Source organism: Fulmarus glacialis, unplaced genomic scaffold, assembly GCF_000690835.1.
Source record: "Fulmarus glacialis isolate BGI_N327 unplaced genomic scaffold, ASM69083v1 Scaffold12958, whole genome shotgun sequence".
Lineage (NCBI taxonomy): Eukaryota > Metazoa > Chordata > Aves > Procellariiformes > Procellariidae > Fulmarus > Fulmarus glacialis.
This window is the reverse complement of record NW_009228991.1, coordinates 1-18,213: the sequence shown is the minus strand read 5'-3', so window position 1 is coordinate 18,213 and position 18,213 is coordinate 1. Positions and strand designations below refer to the sequence as shown.

At 48.6% G+C, this 18,213-nt stretch overlaps 3 protein-coding genes across 3 annotated transcripts; all 3 read left to right on the top strand.

The window, feature by feature from the left end:
- The first annotated feature begins 2,628 nt into the window (after positions 1–2,628).
- On the top strand, positions 2,629–5,695 carry LOC104071868 (olfactory receptor-like protein COR4). The gene is made up of 2 exons (XM_009583687.1): positions 2,629–3,535; positions 5,607–5,695. Exons 1-2 carry the CDS (start codon positions 2,629–2,631, stop codon positions 5,693–5,695), a joined length of 996 nt encoding a protein of 331 aa, XP_009581982.1.
- A 4,201-nt stretch (positions 5,696–9,896) lies between these two features.
- Positions 9,897–11,026, top strand: LOC104072004 (olfactory receptor 1052-like). The gene has a single exon (XM_009583686.1). The coding sequence runs from the start codon at positions 10,016–10,018 to the stop codon at positions 11,024–11,026; it is 1,011 nt and encodes a 336-aa protein (XP_009581981.1). The 5' UTR covers positions 9,897–10,015.
- A 3,754-nt stretch (positions 11,027–14,780) lies between these two features.
- Positions 14,781–15,779, top strand: LOC104071092 (olfactory receptor 5F1-like). Its single transcript, XM_009583685.1, has one exon. It carries the CDS (start codon positions 14,781–14,783, stop codon positions 15,777–15,779), a length of 999 nt encoding a protein of 332 aa, XP_009581980.1.
- The last annotated feature ends 2,434 nt before the right edge of the window (positions 15,780–18,213 follow it).

Below are 18,213 nucleotides of genomic sequence, written 5' to 3'. Positions count from 1 at the left end.
CAGCGGGGAGGAAGATGGAGGGGGCTCAGCCAGGGCTCACCCGCAGCTCTGCAGCTGATTTTTCTGCTGGAGAGAAAAGGAAAGGCGAGGATGCGGCCCTGGAAGGGTTTTAAGCCCCAAACGCTGCCCAGAGCGTGGGGGTTTGCACCGTCAGGGAAGGGCAGCCTCTGGCTCCAAGTCTGTAAAACGCCAATTCTCGGCGTCCGAGGGGACGTCTAACCCAACCCCGTTTTGTACGGTTTCTGCTCGCCGAGAGCAGAGGCAGAGCCCGGATCTGGCCGAACTCCGATGCGAATCCGTGCGACGTTTGCTTTCCTTTTGTGTCTGGCTCCGGGAGGTTTCAGCCTGCTGCCCCGCTCGCTGCTCAGCAAAGGGTCTGGGTCAGGGCTTCCTGCGTCTAAGCTAATCCCCCCTCTGCAAAATACATCCTCCGACCTTATCCCACAGTGATTTCTGCTGCCCTCGGCACTCACCTTTGCTGGGTGAGGAAGAGGTTCACCACATCTCCTTCTGGGCTTGGGAACCTCCATCAGAGTCACCAGAGGCAGAGCCAGCCCTAGCACTTTCCTTCATCCCTTCAGAAGGGAAGGGACATCCTTTTCCCCCCTTGCTGCGCCTTTCAGTCCTTCTTCATGCTCCTTATCTGACCTTCCCACCACCTTCCTTCCAGGTTTGGGCACCTCCCTCCCTCTCGTTTGCTCTTTTGGCTGGTGCGTTTCCAGCCTGACGTGTGGAAGAAGGTAGATGTCAGCACCAGGACGGAGGGCACAAGGACTGCGGCTGTCCCAGTCCCCAGCAGCGTTAAGAAGGAAATCCCCCTGGCAGCCCTCTCCAGGCAGAGGAAGGACAGGAGGGTGACCGTGAGTCCCCACCACGGATGTACCAAGGGCAGGTCATGCTTGACCAACCTGAGTGCCTTGGGTGATGAGGCGATGGATGTGTGGATGAAAAGGAAAGCAGTGGATGGCATTTACCTCAACTTTAGCAAGGTTGTCATGATCTCCTATTGGCTCCTTGCAGCCAAACTTGTGAGCTATGCTTTGCAAACAAGGAATTTAAGATGGGTAGAAAGGTGGTTCATTGTCCATGGTGCCTGAGACTGCTGATGGACCCTGTTACCGTACTGCAGGACTGTGCCCCATTGGCAAGGTCCACCTCAGCTCCCTGGCATGATAATGTCAAACACGGCACTTATGGATCTGCTACTGTCTCTGAAATGTTCAAAAAGTGGATGTGAAAATGGGGCGTTGTTCTGTGGTTTGCTCTGAAGAGAGCCCAAAGCCCTGTTGTTCACTCAAGCTGAGGTCATCTCCTCTGGGTACACTTCTCCAAACTAAGAAGCACAGAGAGAAGATAACGACCTGCTTTGGGCTTTGTCACTCTCCTGGGGCTTAAAGCGATCCCCCAGTCCCCAGATCCCCAAATTATGTGAAATAGTAAGGGTGTTTGCTGACGGTGGTTTATTTTCAAGCTCCCCTGCAGAGCTTCAGGCACACGCATCTTCATATCCATCTCCAAGAGCATCAGGAGGGAAGCAGAAACAGTGCTGAGATGTAAGTGAGGGTCATCGTCCTTCAGCCCAAGCTGGAGCTCCAGCACCAGACTCACGAGCAAGAACAGCGCATGCTGAGCCACCCATCTCCCGTAGTTTCCTCTTGCAAAAAAGAAACCGCTCCTATCTTCATCTCATGCTCTACCTGCAGGGTCCGGGGCTTCAGTTCTTCGCAATACTCTGGACTTTCCACCAAAAACAGGGATCTGGCTGCCCTGTGTCCTCACCACACAACTGCTGAGACGGGAGGTCTGGAGATCACCCTGTTGGAGAGCACGCTCGGGAGGTTCCTCTCCCCATTGACCACAAAGGGCTCTTGGACGAGGACCAGAAGCTTTCCTGTAAAGAACCTTTAGGGACCTTACTTTGCTGAGATGAGGCAGGTCCAAAAGATGATTTTTTTTCCCCCATATATTTTCAAGGAGAGATTGCTCAGCTTTGGGGGTTGCCCATTTCCATTTGAAGACTCTAGGAACAGGCTAAAGACCTAGGAAAAGATTTTATAGCTAAAACAGTGTATCAGGAGGGAGGGGAAACCAATATAAACCTCTGTGTAAGGTTTTGTAGTCAGAAGAAATCCCAGCAAAGAGGGAGGAAGCAAGTGGCTGGCAAATGCCAACGAGAAGATGAATAACCCACTCTGCACTGTAAAAGCACCGCGTTTCTCTGTGTTTCAGGTCGAGCTGGGTGACCTCAGAGTCCCAGGCTGAGCGCTGACAAAGGGGATGAAATACAGCACCAAGGTAAAGCTACTCGGGTGTGTAACCTCCCTACAGCGTTTCACGAAGGTCGTTGCTGAACAGCCAGGAGCGGACCACGCACCACCCTGTGCCGTGGGATTTTACAGCTCGAGCAAAGCTTTGCTTTTGCAGCACCCCATTTGTTTCACCCACACTGTCATACGGCTTTTGGCAAGCTGTTTCTAATTGATCTGTCCCCAGACTTTTCCTTTAGATCTTGTACGGTTGTCTCCGAGCAGGTCCCACTGGAGAGAGGGTTTTCCACCTGCGAGATACCTGCCTGTTGTAGAAGAAGCCTCCAGCAAGGAGTTCATGTGGCAAGCACGTGTCCAAATAATGGCAGAAAGCAACTGCACCCAAGTGACTGAGTTCAGCTTAATGGGGTTCACAGAGGACCCAGTGACTCAGGCCACCCTCTTTCTGATATTTCTGCTCACCTATCTTGTCACCATCCTGGGGAACTTTGGGGTGATCGTGTTAATCAGGGCCAGCCCTCAGCTCCGCTCCCCCATGTATTATTTCTTGGGTAACCTGGCCTTTGTAGACCTCTGTTCTTCCACCATTATCACCCCCAAGATGTTGGTTGACTTCATATCAGAGAAGAAGGGCATTGCTTACGCTGGGTGCGTGGCTCAGGTGTTCATTTTCGATCTTTTTGGGATGACCGAATGCTTCCTGCTGGCTATGATGGCGTACGACCGTTACGTGGCCATTTGCCATCCCCTGGTGTATCCCCTTGTCCTGTCCCCAAAATGCTGTTTCCAGCTGGTGACTGGGTCATACCTCGTGGGGTTGGCAAATGGTGTGGGGCAGACTATTGGCATGTCCCGTTTATCCTTCTGTGGCTCCAGCGTCATCCACCTGTTCTTCTGTGACATTTCCCCCCTGATATCTCTCTCAACCTCTGACACCACCCTCAGCCACATTATCCTAAGAACTTCAGCATCTTTATTCGGTGTGTCCAGCAGCCTGGTTGTCCTGGTTTCCTACGTGGCCATCATCTCTACCATCCTGAGCATCAGTTCAGCCGAGGGCAAGCGCAAAGCCTTCTCCACCTGCGCCTCCCACCTCACCACTGTGAGCATCTTCTACGGGACATCGTGTTTTATGTACCTAAAGCCCAGCTCAGACAGCTCAAAGGAAGAAGACAAATGGGCTGCGGTGCTCTACACTGTGGTGACTCCCATGCTGAACCCCTTGATCTACAGCCTGAGGAATAAGGAGGTGAAGGAGGCTTTGAGGAGATTCACAAAAATAAAATGATCTTGAATGTTGTAAATTTATGGCCAGATAGAATGGAGATGTGGGTGATATTCTCAGTTTTTGATTAAATGTCTCAGATGGATAACATTTTTGGGGTCTTCTGCACGTTGACTTAGAAGCTGCACTGGCTGATTCAATATCCTCAGCTGGTTCAGGATACTAGTAATTTCTCCAAACACCGGTAATTATATTTAGGTAGTTAATTTAACCTAATGAAGACACAGGTAGAGGACTACAAGTATGCACTACTCCTCATTTTAAATTTTGTCCTCTACTATTTAGTCAATCCTATGTATCAGGCCAAATTAAACCAGAAGAATATGGCAAAAATTTCTGCAATTGGTTGGACTCAGACTAGGAGCTGAGTCATGTCTTGCTCTCCCTTTTGCTTAGCAAATCAGAATAAACAGGGGGTGAATTCTACTATCCCACTAAATGAAATTCCATTTCAAGACAGCGTTGTAAAGACATTAAGGGCCATAATAGCTCAGGATGCCAACACCTTTGGCAAGAGAAATACAGATGACAGCAAGTAACTGGCTACGCAGGAAGTATTTTTTCTTTTTCATCCTCAAACCTCATTAAGTGATGAAAAGCACCATACCTCTCATTTAAATTTAGACAGCTAAAAATTTAAGTTTAATACGGGATTCGGGTGACCCCTCCTGAGAATGAAGGCACTCCGAAAGCATTTTGGGATGCAGTAGTGATGGATGTCCCCCAAGGCGGACACTATCAAGCAGCCCCCATCCACCGCTCCACACCTTTGCTTTCCGTCTCCCTGTTGACAGCAATCAAAGCCACGATCTCCACGGTACCCCTGCCAGAACAGATCACAGGAGCTACGGTGTTGCTCAGGAGCCTTCTCCTTCAGACCCGACGTTCTGCAGCCCATGCCAGCCTGGACCGATGCCATTGCCCGCCCTGACGTCTCTCCTGCTGCCTCCCCGCAGAGAGAGCTGCTGGGTGGTACATAGAGGTTGCATACACGAAAAAAGAAAAAAAACCTCCAGTTTGTGTATTCCCGCAGCCCGTACAGACCGCAGCCTCTGTCAGGGCCATGGCGAGATCTGGAGCGACGTCCTAGAGACGTGTGGTATCGTGGGTTGGAGGGAGAAGCTGCTCAGTTGGATTAAATCACGTCAGGATCAGAGCGGTTTGCTGATTTACCGACGACACACAACTAACAGGCACCCAGGGTCAATCAGCTGAATCCTTCTTTGTTCCCAAAGCTTCCTGATAATTCCCTGGTTATTATTTAACCCAGCCAAGGGTCGGCTGCCTGGCTGGCACTGTCAGCCTGGGGCAACCCCCCTCCCAGGCTGTCCGTGCTGCCGTGCGTCCCCCCCGGCAGGGACCCCGCTACAGCCACCCCCACCAGCCAGGGCCAGCTCAGACCCTGCCGTCCCCCTGAGCCTTGGGGACCCCCCAGGGCAGAGGTTTCACCCCCTCCCTGGCCCCTCTTTCAGTGTTTGACCACCCGTACAGAGGTTTTTTTTTTTCCCTCCCTTTGTTTCTAACTGGAATTTCCCATGTTGCAAATTCACGGTAGAAAGTCTCGGGTTTATCCTTATCCGCAACGTGGAGCACGTGGAGCACTTGCCGGTGCACGGTCACAGCGAGCAAAGGTTGACCTCTCTTCTTCATCTCGCATCTCTCCAGATGGTTCACCGGGACCCACTCCTGAATCGGGGCCTCTCTCTACGATCCCTGCTGCTCCCCCACGCTCCTGCCCCTCCCCGACTGTCACCCTCAGGATGCTCTTTAATTTAGGTGCAGGGAAGATTCCCACCTTCTTCTTTAAATAAAAGACTCGGAATTATTTGTAATGTTTTATTTACCGTCCCAGCGCATCTCTTCCTGCTGCAGCGACCTGCAGCCATTATTTGGCGATACGTAAAACACAACAACATTCAGTGACTTTGTGGCCAGCCGGTCTTGCCTTCACCATCTCCCGGTGTTTCAACGGGAACACCAACTCTTAGTGTCTTAAAAAACACAAGCCTGTGCCTTACAGCACTGTTGCTCTGCTGGTTGCGGCTTCCTCCCGGAGCTGCTGCTTTCAAAACCGAAAATGTTTTGCTCGTTGTGCAAGCAGGGCTCGCCGTGCCCGGGGAAACCAGCCCTGAGCTGGGTCTAGCACCCAACTTCTGTGGGCTTAGCACCGACACGAGTGGTGGGGAACCCCCGCGCGGCTCCAGGAGGGGGGTTACGGGGAGGGGAAGGGGCATCCAGCGCTGCAACCCCCTGTCGCGGTGGGTGAGGACGAACGGGCAATGGCGTGGCTGGCGTCTTGCGTCTCATTTTGCGTTCACGCCGGTGAGCCGCCGGCTGCTCTGGAGCTCCTCTCCTCTGAACGGGCAGGAGCTGCTACAGCTCCGTCCTCGGGGAGGGGTCTTAGCTGGTCTCCGCGCCACGCTAAACGCGCCAGGACTCCGGCTGCAAACGAGTTTCCAACTGGAATTCATTTTACTTAAGAAAGCAGAAATAAGGCAAAGGAAACAGTGGTTTAACACCGTGGTTATTACGCGTTTGGGGTCTTGTGTCCGAAACCGTCCCCTGCAGAAAGCACACACTTTAGTTTAAAACGCGAGTTTAGCTGGAGCCAGCGCGGCTCGCGCTTTTAGGCGGCGCTGCCTCAACCCCAGTTAAACCTGCTTTAAACGGAGAGCTGAGCAAATTAGCGCAGGGGCAGGAGCCACCTCCCCGTGTTTAGATGCTTAGTGATTGGAGTTGGGAGTCACCTCAAATGTCTTTAGGGGAAGAACTTATCTCCTTAACTTTAAATAAAAACCGTACCACCCTTACGTGGTGACCTGGGCTCCCTTTATAACCTACGTTTTGCCAGCTGAAGAGATCGTTAACCTCTGCTGATTGTATCGGCCAGAGTCGCGTTAGCTTTAACGAGACCTTAGCTCACAAATAGGTAATGACAGACACTCAGATTTGGGCTTTAATATGAGCTGAACCTAAAAGAGGGTGGCATGAATCCCACTCTGGAGGGCTCCTCTAGCCGGTGGGTAAAAAAGGCACAGAAACAGAGAAATGTATGGTTTTTTCCTTCGATTAAAAAGGAGTTGAAGACTTCAGCTTACAAACGTGTAAATCCTGCACTGGGGTGATGATTCCTCTCCATCGCCATCCGGATACATGGGAAGAACCAGGAACCTGGAGCACAACCCTTTTCTCTCCAGGCTAGCTGGGAACCAAGCTGCCTTCCGTTCCCCTTAGTACGGAAACGAAAGGGAGAGTCTCGGTTTGGCCTTACTCCCCTTAAACTCGATGGCCAAGGCAGCTCTCGTTTTCCAAAGAGGGCTGGGAGATATTATAATGGCTCATTTTAGATACAGTTACTGCTCTAGAGAAAAAACCCTCCTGAGATCTCAGTGGAAGAAGCAAGGAGACCCTACCAAACACCGGTGAGTTCCTCTCTGTGCCTGCCTTCACCACCATCCATGGCCCAGAAAGACCCAAGAAAGAGAAACCTGCGCTTTCCACATTTCTTGAGAAAGAGGGAAAGTGAAAAGGGGAAGGTTGGGTTGAGCAAGGACAGAGAGACACCCGGGGCAGGGCTAATCGCCGCTGGCTTTAGACACCTGCAGTGTCAGCCCGTGCACCTACGGCAGACACCCCGGAGAAAGGGATGCTTCTGGGTGCGATAAACGTGGATATTTGGGAGGGGACGGATGGTGTTTTACGCTGCACAGACTAGCAGTGGTATTGAGAATGGCTGGTTCGGATGCTGTCAGATGTAACGGGTGCGTTTGAGATGTCTACACTCAGTTCCATAAACACCACCACGGCGAAGAAGGAAATTACTGGGGACGAGGAGGTGGCCATCCGAGGTGTGAGACGTTAGCAATGGGAACCAGCAGCCGCCTCCTTCCCCTGCCCAAGGTGGGTGTAGATGACTGCGGTTGGATCTCCTGACCCCATTTAAAGGTGTTAAAACAATTTAGCGTAACCCTGTCCGTAATCAACTGCTCTTTTCTACGAGGAAGAAGGCACACTGTCGGTCTCCTTTCCTGCTTTCACAAGCACCAAACACCCGTCCTGGGGACTTTTTAACTTTGAAGCACATGATGCAAAATGGCTTTTCAAAGGCATTGGACATTTTGTCCAAAATGGGCAGATGGGAATCACACAAACTTCAAAAAGGGAAAATGCTGAGTCCTGCCCATGGGTAAGAATTGCCCCAGGCACCAGGACAGGCTGGAGAGCAGGTTGGCAGAGAAGGACGTGGAGGTTGTGGTGGCCACCAAGTGGAAGATGAGCCACCAATACGTCCTTGCAGCCAAGACGCCCACCAGCACCCCGAGAAGAGCGTTGGCAGCGGGACAAGGGGCTTTCTGCAGTCACCCTCTGACCTACAGCCTGAGGAATGGGGAAGTAAAAGCTGCTTCGAGAAGGGCGATGGGAGGAGAGGAATCGTCCTGAAGAAACGGTCATCTCGCTGCTGCTAGGAAACAGACGGCAAGGCTGATGGAAAGAGGGAAGTGAGAAGGGAAGAAATAGTAATACATGTATTGCCTGTTTGAGAAATGAGTATTTTAAGGTCATCTCTAGTGGATAACACGAGAAGCAGTCATCTCTCTTTTGTTTTTTTTAAACCATGAAGAAGAACAGAGGAAGAAAAATACACCAGGTTAAATTATAGTGATACTGAACACCAACGTGTGTGACCAGCAGATGGGTAGCAGGAAAAAAAAAAAGGGGGAAGGAAAAAAAGTGCTGGTTGAAATTCATGCACCTAATGGCAAATGTCTAGAAGAGAGCTCCCTAAGTCTGAGTTCCCCGTCCCAGCACAGGCGTGGGTGCTGCATCCTACCCGTGGAGACAGGCTTTCAGAGAGCTGCGTCCCTGCGAAGGCGGCTGGTAGGACCTGCTCTGGGACTCTGCCCGCTGGGAAGCAGCGGTGCAAAAACATATTCGAGCGTAAATGGAAAATGGCAAGTTATCTCGAAAAAAGGAAATGACACCACAATGGAGAACTGGTATCTGCATTCCAGTCCGCTTTTTCTTTAATATATCCACATCTGGTCTATGGAAATACGTAGTACAAAAGAAAATTAATCTAACTGATCATTGGAAATATAAAGCAGTAATTTCCTTAAATTAATCCATTACTTAGAGTAGTCTTTTTTTTTTTTTTTAATTGCATGTTCCTGGCGAAGAAAAAAATCTTTCAAATTCGAGTCTTCAACAAAAATGCATTGCCTTGTGTTCCACTCCTCCTCACAAAGCCGTGTACGCAGGTTGAACTGCTCAGGCTCTGCAGGCATCATTTCCGATGTGCCCTGGGGATGCCACCCCTAAAACCTCGGGGGGAAATCTCTCTCTTTATCCCAGGCTCTTTGGGGAAGGCTCGCTCTGTTTCCAGGCGCCCAGAGACCGTTTGGTAATTTGTTCTGTGGGCGTGGGGTAAAACTTAAACCTTCCAGCCTCGTTGGAGTCCGCCTTTGGGAAACCTTCCTGGTTTTGGAAAGACTGATGGAGCTTGTGTTTTAGCTTCAGCTCAAGGACCAGTGAGTCTTTTTCTGAGAACGACTCGAGAGACCGTTAACCAGAGGGAGGGAGAAATTGGGAGAGGTTTTGAGAACAATTTTTTGCTGGATGGGGAAGGGCTTCCTTAAGCAGTGTGTCCACCCCCCGCAGAAGCAGGAACCCTGCCATGAAGCAACACTGAAATTATTAAGGTCCTTCCTGAAGGGAAAAACGCATACTCCAGTACATCTGAACCCTAGCTCCTAACTCAAGTTTTGGACGAAAATTCCTGATATTAGCAGACCCACGAGGCGCAAGGAAGATGGCATGCAAGTATAATTCCGATCAGAAGGGGGTGTTTTTCTCTTGAAGCTACGCATACATGAGATTGCAATCAGGTGTGTTAGTCTCATTTTAATTGACCCAAACGTATCACTGCAGAGTCAGAAAATCACTCCAGCGTGGTCTGTTATCTATTTAGTGCAGCACTAATTAATGTGGCAAATTAAGGCACAATATTATCGCATTTATTTCCCCCTAAATAAGAACACCCCACCACCACCACCAACAGGACAGAAATCCTCCCAAACATGCCCACATATTGGAAAGAATTTGGATGTGCATGAGAAGACATCGTTTGCAAGATGTTTTGCAAGACCAATTCTTTCCATAACGTGCCAGCCAGAGCTTTAAGATTTAAGCTTTAAGATTTAAGCTTTAAGATTTTTTTCCATATTATGATCTTCTGTTGGCTATTATTTTGTCAATATGTTATTTTTCCATATATTGTTTTTGATCTGCAACCTGCCCACTGAGGATAACTATCTTGTTTTTTTCTCCAAATAAGTAGGAGCATTCATCCAGGAGACACCAAATCCTGCGTCAGCCTCAGGCACTACACGTTCCTGCAAGCTGGGAGAAATTATTTCACCTCTTCCCTCTGTTTCTTTGTCTCCTCTGTGCTGGCGCCAGGACAATGGCTGGGGGAAACCACTCGAGTGTGACCGAGTTTGTCCTCTTGGGCTTCACCGACCTGCAGGAGCTGCTCTTCGTGATTTTTTCACTCATCTACATCACCACGCTGGTGGAGAACCTGGGGATGATTGTCCTCATTAGGATCAACCCTCAGCTTCACGTGCCCATGTACTTCCTCAGCCACCTCTCTTTCCTGGACGTCTGCTATTCTTCACCCATCATGCCGAAGCTCCTGTCAGGTCTCCTTGCAGAGAGAAATGTCATTTCTTTCAAGGGCTGCATCACACAATTTTTCTTCTTTGCAGTACTTGGCACCACGGAAGCCGTCCTTCTGACCATCATGGCATACGATCGCTACGTGGCCATCCGTGAGCCCCTGCACTACTTGGCTGCCATGTCCCATGGGGTCTGTGTCCAGCTGGTGGTGGGCTCCTATGCTGCCGGGAGCCTGAACGCCCTCGTGCACACCAGCGCTCTCCTCCGACTCTCTTTCTGTGGCCCGAACCTTGTCAACCATTTCTACTGTGAAATCCCACCGCTCCTGCTACTCTCGTGCTCCGACACCTGGCTCAATGAGATGGTGATGGCCGCGTGCATTGGTTTCATCATAACAACCTCAGTCTTGGCCATCGTTGCGTCCTACACCTGTATCCTCCTCACCATCTGGAGCATCTGCTCTGCAGAGGGCAGGCACAAAGCCTTCTCCACCTGCACCTCCCACCTCATGGCTGTCGTCCTCTTCTACGGCTCTGCGGCTTTCTTTTATTTCCATCCCTTTTCCAGACACACAGAAAATCAAGGGAAAACAGCCTCCGTCTTCTACACCGTAGTGACCCCCATGCTCAACCCTTTCATCTACAGCCTGAGGAACGAGGAGGTGAGGAGCACCCTCAGAAGAGCTACGAACCAGCTCCTCTCCTGCGTGTATTCCCACAGGTCCCACTCTAACCAAACCGAAGCAGATATCACCTGCCGCAGTGGAGTCAGCAGAAGAAACAAGGCTGACACCTGACAGAAGAAGGGCACCGTACATTTCTGTGCATCTGGTGAGATGTACACGCTCTACCTCGTGCTGAACACCGCAGAGTTTGAATTACGAATTAATTCCATGTTGGGGTCCCTTAATTACCTGTAATTACAATGTCTGAAAGAAGGAAAGAATGCAGAAAAGAGAGACAATCCGAAAAACACGTACATTGTCAGTGAAACTTTGGAGGTAAATGAATTTATAAGCCGCACTAGAACATGGACAGCTGATACTTTTTACCAAAGAGGATTTACTCAATGTTACAACAATATTAAATTCTGTGGCCTGAGAGAGGTGGCTCAGAGCAGAAGGGGACAAGCTAAATAAAGACTATATGTTGGAGAGGGACAATGTCTTTCATAACTTTGTTTTCAAAGATTTGTAAGTAGTTGCCTAAGGTTTTGCTTTAGTACAATAATCCTGATCTCCAAGCGTAGTCTTTACGGGAAATAGCACATCCCCATGCTTCACACAGATTGCACGCAGACCGCCTGTGCTGGCATCTTGCCTTCCTGGCTGGGTCTCCCCCATGGAAAGCTACCAGCCTGGAGCCACCATGCTGGCGTGCTCCTTTGCGGAGGAGCGGGGTGGAGTTTTATCCCCTGTGACAAGGAGTCGCTCAACTTGGCCAGGAACAGCCTTTCAAGACATTGTCTGAGCAGTCTTGGCTTTTCCCAGGATGTCATCTGATGTTGACCACGCAGAAAGCCTCCATGCTTCTGGCCATCTGTTTTATTCAGATGTGCCCGACTCGTTTGATGGCTCCAAGACCCTCAACATTGGCCAAAGCTCCCCCACCACCTCCTCTCCTACTTATGTGTCTCCATCCAGGCAAAGTTTATTTTCCGTTCCAGCTGCAGCTTATTAATAATTTCTGCTTCCAGGTTCCAGGGGTTGAGTCATCTCGGTCCAGGAGTCATCCTATCTAATTGTAGGCTTTCACATCTGAATTAGTCACCATCGGTTCCCCTTATGGAGACAAGTATGCGTCTGGGGGCTTTGATTCATCTGAGCTATTTTAAACCCCCACATCAGGGTGAGATGAATTTTTCTGGAAAAAACGCCTGGTTTTCTCCACTTGCTGCTCGGCAGCGAAGGGTGACGGACTGGCACGGCTACATGGCAAATGTGGATTTTGTACAGAGCGGTCACACTCAGGGCATAGTCTGAAGAGTTAATTTAAGCATAAATTAACTAAATTTACATAAATTAACTAATTAACAAATTAATTAGATCAAGAATATTCTATTCTGTAAGGGGGAAGCTCACCATGCTGACGTTTTGGAGTCCTTCAAAACCCCCCCTCAAAAGTGAGAAGGTGAAGCTAGCTTTTAGCCAATAATTCATAATTCAGCCGAGCACGGTGCTCAGCATCCAGAGAACGCTTTCTGGAAAGAACAGGAAAGCAAAAGGGATGAAGGTAGTGTCAGAGCTACGCTTCAGCTTTGACATAAAGGTCACTAATACCAGATATTAACTTCCTGAAGAAAGGTTTCTATTTTCCGTGGACGGATAGGAAATAATTCCCCAGACCTGACTGCAGCTACCAGTACTGTTTCGTTCTTTTAAGAGCAATAAAAGAGAAACTTTTCTCCATAACCTGGCTGTGACTCTCACGGATGCCTGCATCCAACTCTCCGGGTTTTTAAACAACAGGATATCCCAGGTAATGTTAGAACAAATTGCAGCAGCAGGGTTCCTGAGTAGTTTTCCTTTCCTCCCCAGTAACATTTGCAACACTTCTCCAAATCCCGAGCTGTCTCCTAATCTTTGAATCTCTATTTCTTACACCAGTTCTTTTTAATTCTCTGTGATTCAAAGAGATAAATTATATATTCCAAGTGATAAATTTATATACATATTGAAAATTCTTTATGTATATATAAAGAAATGGGGAAAAAACCACTCAAGCTTCCATTTAACTTGCTGAAACAAATTGTGTTTATTTATCAGTGCATGTCTCCTCCTTAAGGAGCTGTTTCCAAAGTCAAAATTCCCAAGAGAAATTTCCGGCATGACACACCCGGGAGGGCAGCGGCAAACCCCTCGGTCTTTTAATTAGAGAGTCCTATAAACAGCGGCTTTTCTTGGTCAAGTATTGATGCTCTTCGTACTGGCGCGAGTGCTTTTAACACCAACACTGGGAGAAAGTGGGGCTTGTTTCTCCCATAAAGTTTTGGTCTAGGAGACAAGAAGTCTCTGATAAACCAAAAAGGGCCCCGAGATGTGAGCAGACAGGTGAGTTTTAGTCTAAATAACGCAGCCAAGGGTTGATCTGTTGCAAGGGGAGGACTTGAGGCAGGCGCCTGTTTTCACACAAAATAGACGCCCAAGGTCGGGATAGCTCATGCGAAACCCAGGTGTTTATAAGTTGCTTTTCCAAACTTAAGGCAGCCAGAAGCTCAGGCTATGAGTAAAGCCCCCCGAGACACGCAGGCACTGCCAGAGGTCAGCAGCCCCTCAATCTCAGCTGATGATTTTAATCAAGATTACTGGGATTCGTAATTATTGTCCAGGGGCTGGAGAGGGCAGCAGCTTGGACAACCCGATGAAGTGGCTCTGCAAAGCATCGGTGGCCTGCGGCACGTCACCGCGCTGGCAAAGACCCCTTGCCCTCCTCGAGTTCTGCTTTGTCCGGGGCCGTTTGCACGAAGCAGAGGGAGGGCTGGCGGTGCCTGGTCTGCTATTTGCTATACCGTGAAGAACACGGCAGAGAAGCACTACCTGGGTTATTTGGAAAGCTTCAGATCGTTTGAGAGGGGTGTGAAAGTTTCTGCAACTGACTTAATGTGGGAAGGAAAGACAAATATTTGACTAAATCCAGATTTAAGGGAGCCTCACGTATAAGTCAAGGTAGGACACGTGTGTTGAACTTTCCTCATGCAGAAGGGTCCTTTCCGATGGTATCGTTTGGTATCTTGTTTAACACTTCGAAACCCCGCAGTGAGCAATTTCTGTGACCCTTCCTAACTTCTGTTTTAAGAGGACACGAGCTTAATTTTCTCTCTCTTTTTTTTTTTTTTTTTTAACTGCATTATCAGCACCTTACCCCCCCAGTTCATAATGGCACCGTAGCGCTGTTGGGGCTTCCACCGGTACCAGCCTTTTAAAATTCTTTCCGCTGTCTTTCTCAAGGCGGTGGCATCACAAGGATGATGTGGGTGTCATCCACATCACCATACTGTGGATTACACTAAACCTCCTGTTTCAAACTTCATTTCAGAGTTTCATAGGAAGGAAGGGAAGAAATTAGAGGTTTATGTCAGCTTGTTCTGACTCTCCTAAAGGAAATTATTTAAGAAATGTCTTGATCTCTCACCAGTGCTTTCTCTCTTTCGATCTTCTGAAACAAGGGATTTTTTGTTTTGTTTGGTTTGGTTTTGTTTTGTTTTAATTTTTAATTTTGTTTGGTTTTGTTTTTAAATGCACACTGATTTCTAATGTCAGAATAAATTGCTGTGGTTACCTCTTTGGATCTGATGAGTAACAAACTTCTTAACTTCTTCAGGAGGTAGAATAAGCCTTCCAATTTGCAAAGTGACTTTATCAAACCAAATGAGTGGTGACTAGACCAGAATAAACCCGTTAGAAATAAATTCAGTCATGCACTTTGTTTACTTTACAGTGTATTTTGAGACAAACACTGAATATGTTGTTCAACGGTTCCTGCCTCTGAAATTTGTATTTCCTGATAAAAATAAAAGCATCTTTAACATTTGTTTGTGAGGAGAACAGGAACATGCTGACTCTGTGTTTCTCTGCATCTCTGCTTTCCTGCAGCAACCGTGTTACGATGGTGGCCAAAGGAAATCACACCCCCAGTGCTGAATTTGTTCTCTCGGGGTTCTCAGAGCAGGGGGATGTCCAGGCTGTCCTCTTCATGGTCTTCTTGGTGTTCTACGTGATCACTCTGCTGGGGAATCTGGGGGTGCTCGTGTTAATCAGGCTGGATGCCCAGCTTCACACCCCCATGTACTTCTTCCTGAGCAGCCTGTCCTTCCTAGACATCTGCTATTCCTCCTCAATCACCCCCAGGCTGCTCTCAGATCTCCTATCAGAAAGGAAGGTCATTTCTTACTCTGCGTGCCTCACACAACTTTATTTCTATGCGGTCTTTGCCACCACCGAGTGCTACCTCTTGGCCGTGATGGCGTATGACCGCTACGTGGCCATCTGCAGCCCACTGCTCTATGCCATCTCCATGTCCAGCAGAGTTTGTGCACTGCTGGTAGCTGGCTCGTACCTCGCTGGGATCGTGAATGCCACTATCCACACGGGGTTTGCACTTCGGCTGTCCTTCTGTGGTCCCAACATCATCAACCACTTTTACTGTGAGGGCCCCCCGCTTTTTGCCATCTCTTGCACAGACCCCACTGTCAATGAGATTATGATGTTCATTGTGGTGGGCTTCAACCTGTTTGTCACCAACCTGACCATTCTTATCTCCTACACCTACATCCTGGCCACCATCTTGAGGATGCGCTCGGCCGCGGGCAAACACAAAGCCTTCTCCACGTGCGCGTCCCACCTGACCGCCGTGATCCTCTTCTACGCATCTGCTGCGTCCATGTACTCACGACCCAGTTCCAGGCACTCCCAGGACCTCGACAAAGTGGCCTCTGTGTTTTACACTGTGGTGACCCCCATGCTGAACCCCCTCATCTACAGCCTGAGGAACAAGGAGGTGAAGAATGCGCTGGAGAGAGTGATGGAGAGGAAACGTTCATCTGAAAAATAGTTTTCCCTGGTGCGTCAGAGGAATTGGGAGGTCTTCTCAGAAACCTTTATGCTTTCCAGTTCTGTACTGCTATGGTATAAAAGAAGCAGTGCTCTCCTGTGAGCTACTGGGGACAAATGTACTGGGAAACCTCTGCCTTGTTCCTAAATACTGGGTCGTTAACTCCTCTTGGATTAGGCCATTCGCTGACCTGTCTCAGGGACGCATTAGCTACTTTTGTTAGTGTTTACAGCCTGATATTATTTTCACTTCAAGAATTTAAGCCCTTCTGACCCTTTGTAGTTTGAGAATGCATTACCACTGTTGTCTTGAGCAACGACAACAAATAACACCTATTGCTATTGACGATGAGGACCAGAGCTCTCTTCATATCAAATAATGGGCACATTTCTGGTGAACACAAGACAGGTAATTTAGTGCTCCCAGTACTAACCATAGACACTGGGCCTCATAACAACTGTTCACTGCAACAAGGCTCGCCAGGCCTTCCCTGCAACTTATATTAGCTCAACTGTAGCTGTATTTTCAAATTTATTTGAGAAACTTCTGCAGTGCCTGCAACTTGCTCAAGAACCAGAGAGCTGTCATCTGGCATCTCCCAGGTAAAATTACCCCCTAGTCAGGTGCCTGCTCCCTATCCTGGCATTTTGATCTTATTTTGGTTATATTATTGCTAACTGCTTTTGCTTAGTTTTGAGCAATTGTATGATTTCCTCTCTAAAATAAATCATGAGATACAGGGGAATGATTGACAAACTTTGGCAACTGTAGTGTAGCTAAGCCCATAGGCCAATGGGAGAGAAAAGGGTGCTGGCCAGGAACAAATGTGGGGTAGAAACATTTAGAAGTGATCCCAAGCAGACCCAAGACTGTCATGGAAGAAGCTCCCACCACAACCAGTGCTCCCACCAAGCACCACACCATAGCTCTTCGGCAAGGAGCTCAGGGCGCTGCTGGGTCCCTGCATCATCCCACCAAGGAAGAAAGACCTCAGTCTGCAGGTGGGAATTTAATCTCAGGGATGAGGGGCAGGTACTTTAATCAGAGAAACCTTGAGGAGCATTGCTCTCCATCCATCCAGGCCCACACGGTTGTCCTTAATAGAGTCAGAGGCCACACACTGACCCTCCAACTCATCGGCTTTGGGGCCTGGGCTAGCTCTGACAAGCAAGGCAGCTGTAGAAGTGCACTTTGTTGTTAACAAGGAAGAAAGTTTCTTGTTAGCCCCCGCTAATTAGTCTCTCATGGCTTGTTAAGAACAATGAGGTAAGTTGACTACAAGCCCGCTGAGAAGCTTTCATGGTGATTAGGAAACTTTCTTGGTAAACCCCAGAAGGTCTTGTTAAGCTGATGACTCTTGGAGGGGTGGTTGGTCCCCAAGGATGACTTCTTGCTCTGGGAAGGGGAGCAGCATCACTTGTGAGGGAAATAGCTGTAACCACCTGTATGGCGAGACTGGAGCTCAGGCCTGCTGGAGGGCCTGCTGGAGGGCTTTCTGTGCCAGTACAAGCTTGGCTGTACACTCATTAAAGAGAGAGACATCCTGGTCTTCACGATGTGTGCAGATAATGTCGTTCTCTTGGTTCTCACTAACGCGGTGATTTGTCCCTGCCTGCCTTTGACCCCCTAGCAGAGGGAGCCGGGGAAGCTCATTGCATCTCTCCTCACCTTTGGACCTCCTCAAGGACACCTCACACCTTCAATTTCTTGACATTAATTGCCTTGGGATAGATTTGCTTTTGTCTTTTTTAATTCTTAAACTGCGAGGCAAGTTGAAGTACACTACATACATCCTCCATGTCTGACTGATTTTCATAAATGTGATTTTCCTACCAGTACGAATTTGGGACTTAAGAATAAGCACAGGAATGGGCTCACCTGGCTCTCAAATTCTAAAAATTCATTGTCTAATTATGAGACAATTAGCCAGGTCCCCTCTAAAATATGTGGGAATAAGAATGTTTGTCACATCCTAGGACAGATGGTTAAGATGGATGTGGTGCAACCGGAGCAGGTCTGAACATCAAAAGGACTGACCTGCTGTCTGCGGTATGCGTGTTTCAGAACAGTTTCCTCTGGATTAAATTTATTCTGGTCCGAGGATCTGAACACCTGCTGGAGGTGGAAGTGCATTAGGTGCCCCCCTCAAGCCCATTTTCAGTTTGTTTTCATCCAAAAGGAACCCAGCTCATGCAGCCCGACCCCCGCCTGCGATGCGAACGAAAACACGGCGAGGGGAGAAAGCTGGGAGATCTTCAGACTTAAACTCTTTAAACTGCACTCTTTGTCTGAACAAAACCGAGAAAAATAGAAACACATCTTTACTGATCACAAATGGAGACAAGGAACTCTGACTTAATCACTCAACTTTTATTTATCTAAATTTGAAGGAGATGAATCTACTTCGGTCCACGTAATCCCTCCTCCTAAAAGT

Excerpts from the sequence above, each read along its gene's own strand:
- LOC104071868 (XM_009583687.1), top strand. The coding sequence starts at position 2,629 with ATGGCAGAAAGCAACTGCACCCAAGTGACTGAGTTCAGCTTAATGGGG. Across the intron at positions 3,536-5,606 it reads GGTGAAGGAGGCTTTGAGGA|AGCTGCTGCTTTCAAAACCG; the intron begins GATTCACAAAAA and ends GCTTCCTCCCGG.
- LOC104072004 (XM_009583686.1), top strand. The coding sequence starts at position 10,016 with ATGGCTGGGGGAAACCACTCGAGTGTGACCGAGTTTGTCCTCTTGGGC.
- LOC104071092 (XM_009583685.1), top strand. The coding sequence starts at position 14,781 with ATGCTGACTCTGTGTTTCTCTGCATCTCTGCTTTCCTGCAGCAACCGT.